General features: G+C 32.6%; 2 protein-coding genes and 1 non-coding gene across 3 annotated transcripts; 2 read left to right on the plus strand and 1 right to left on the minus strand.

The window, feature by feature from the left end:
* Positions 1–246: 246 nt before the first annotated feature.
* NAEGRDRAFT_76921 (uncharacterized protein) lies at positions 247–1380 on the plus strand (the record flags this gene model as incomplete). The annotated part of the gene is made up of 1 exon (XM_002668121.1): positions 247–1380. The coding sequence occupies one exon, from the start codon at positions 247–249 to the stop codon at positions 1378–1380; it is 1134 nt and encodes a 377-aa protein (XP_002668167.1).
* A 136-nt stretch (positions 1381–1516) lies between these two features.
* NAEGRDRAFT_76922 (uncharacterized protein) lies at positions 1517–2044 on the plus strand (the record flags this gene model as incomplete). Its single annotated transcript, XM_002668122.1, has 1 exon — positions 1517–2044. The coding sequence occupies one exon, from the start codon at positions 1517–1519 to the stop codon at positions 2042–2044; it is 528 nt and encodes a 175-aa protein (XP_002668168.1).
* Positions 2045–2449: 405 nt separating this feature from the next.
* Positions 2450–2523, minus strand: NAEGRDRAFT_t901. The gene has a single exon. It is a non-coding gene; the product is annotated as a tRNA-Arg (tRNA).
* Between the last annotated feature and the right edge of the window lie 175 nt (positions 2524–2698).

The raw sequence follows: 2698 nt of genomic DNA on the forward strand, positions 1-2698 counted from the left end.
CAATACCTATTGGAAGGCAATCTTGTCATTATTTCTACAACTATTTCCACATTCCTTTCCAAAAAGGTTAATAGAATAGGATTGTTTCCATTATTTATCAGAATTTTAACAAATAAGGAGTATAGATTCAAAGAAACTGAAATAAGTGATGATATTGACCTAGTGGAATATAATGTCTTGCTTCAACTTGTGAAATTTCACAAAAAGTCAGATATTCTCCTCAGGTATTGGACAGAATTGATTGACATGTCTATTAACAGATTGACATTAGAGGTAAGAGAGGAGGATTTTGGAGAAATATTGGAAACATTAATTGAGAAATATGACAACATATACTCTCTCACCATCCTTGGAGATATTTTCGATGAATTGGAATATTTTGAACGTTTCTTACCACATTTAAAGAAATCAATTCAGAAGAATGGAATTGAGAGTGAATTTCTCATTTCCTACCTCGGTCGTTTGTCAAGATTGGAAATTCCAATTTCAAAAAAGTGGGAACGGGCTCAAATTTATTTGGAATACATTTTAGATTTTGCTCCCCCAGCCATCACAAACTTTCCAAGTGATTTCATTTTGGATTTGAGTAATGAGTTGGAAATACTTTCAACATTCATTGACAAATATCCTCAAGTACTTGTTAATGATTTTCCATATTTAGACTTGACCAATTTCACACGAAAAGGAAATGCCAAAAACTTTTTCCAAGTAGCCAGATCCAGAGGAATAGATTGTTCCATTCAAATTTATAATTTGGCATCACGTTTAATATCAGAAGCTAGATATGCCTGCGTCCATAACCAAAAGATTTCTGAATTGATTTGTTTTGTGATTAGTGAGAAATTTTTTGTCGATATTTATCACTTTGAAGAAGATTCAAAATTCTTCATAAATTTTGTGAAATACTTGATGCAAGTTCACTATGAATCGATTGAGAAGGAAATTGAATTTCTATTTCCCACCATTGTGGATCTTGGAAAGATATATGGACAAGACACCAACTATGAAAAGAGAATTTGGAATTCCATTGGAGAACTCATTTCCAGATTGCTTTTAGTTGAGGAATTGCCTCAAATTAACAAGATCATGGACAGGAAATTTACACCCACCGTGTGGAATGTTGATTTGTTAATCTATTTATTGGAAGAGGATGCACTCCATCCTCAAGTTATCTCCAATATATATGAATTGATTCGATATAGTGAGACAGAATCATTGGATCAGTATGTCCATCGATTATTATCAGAGGAGAAGAATTCTTCAGTAGTACAAGAGCCGATAATTGACAATATCTCATTTGCTAATTTTACAAAAAGTGATCCAAAATTTTATATTTGTCTTTACAATGCTTGCCAATTAAGATTCAACCACAATGTTTAATATTTAACATCATGACAGTGCAACTTCCTAATAGTTCTCAAAAACTGTACAATTTCTTCAAAAATCATGCCTAGTCAACCACCAAATGGAAAATTCTAAAAATAAAACAAAACTTTTCCAAAAAAAAAGCCACAAAATGAAAATTGGTATTTTCGGCGGATGTAACACCACTCGTCTGACTCCAGTTTTAGAGGAAGAATTGAAGGTTCTCGCCTCACTGATCAATACGGAACAACACCTCGTTGTATACGGAGGTGGAAAGAAGGGAGTGATGAGTATTGTTCCAAAGTATTTTCATGAGAGAGGAGGAAGGGTGATTTCGATCAATACAAAGGAGGCTAATAATGGATTGGATGAGTGTTATGGTGAGAATTTTCTGTATGATACACTGCAGGAGAGACAGAGGAGATTGATTGAGAATAGTGAGTTGGTGATTTGTTTGCCAGGAGGAATTGGAACTATTAGTGAATTGTTTGATGTAATGGCAATGAATAATAACAAGATTAGGAATGTCAAGATTTTATTGTATAATTTTGAAGGATTTTTCAATCACATGATTGAACAAATTAAATTATTGGGAAAGAATACGGATGAATATTTGATAGTGACAAATGAAGTGAATGACTTGATGGAACGTTTGAAGGAATTAATTAAAATTGAATAGATAAATTATTAAATTATTAAATTATTATATTTGTGAATTATTTAGTTCTTCACTCTAAACTGATTATTTCAATTTCAACAAATTTCAATTATTTTGAAAAAGGAAATTTCAGTTAATAATTACATGATTGAAATACTACTAGTAGTGGCAGGCTTCAATCCTTCACCGACATGTCTAATGGCTTATTTTGTGAAATGGATAATTGACCTAATAAACAGCCTCCTTATTGATAAATCTGTCAGCAAGTCTTCTCAAGACAAGTCCATTTATAGAGACTGCAACTTTTACCATATCTTCACATATACGGTTGGCATGTTCGATGAGGAATGATTTACCATTACTTGTCTTGAGTGATATCTTGACAATTTCCAAATCCTTCTTCAATTCTGATAAAATAAAAACATTTACCGACAATGGGGCTCGAACCCACGACCCCAGGATTAGAAGTCCTGTGCTCTATCCAACTGAGCTATGACGGCTCACATTGGGTTACAGCAAAAGTTTGAATTATTGTTAGGGAAATCCACTCAAACTTTTAGCATCTCGCCAAATATTTTGATTTTAAGGTGAGGTTTTCCACCAATGTTTTGAAAATTTACTTTTTCCTTGAGTTTTGTAAATTGATTTCTTAAAAATGTTGGAAAAACAAAATGA

The sequence above is a fragment of the Naegleria gruberi genome, assembly GCF_000004985.1.
Source record: "Naegleria gruberi genomic scaffold NAEGRscaffold_638, whole genome shotgun sequence".
Taxonomy (NCBI): domain Eukaryota; phylum Heterolobosea; class Eutetramitea; order Acrasida; family Naegleriidae; genus Naegleria; species Naegleria gruberi.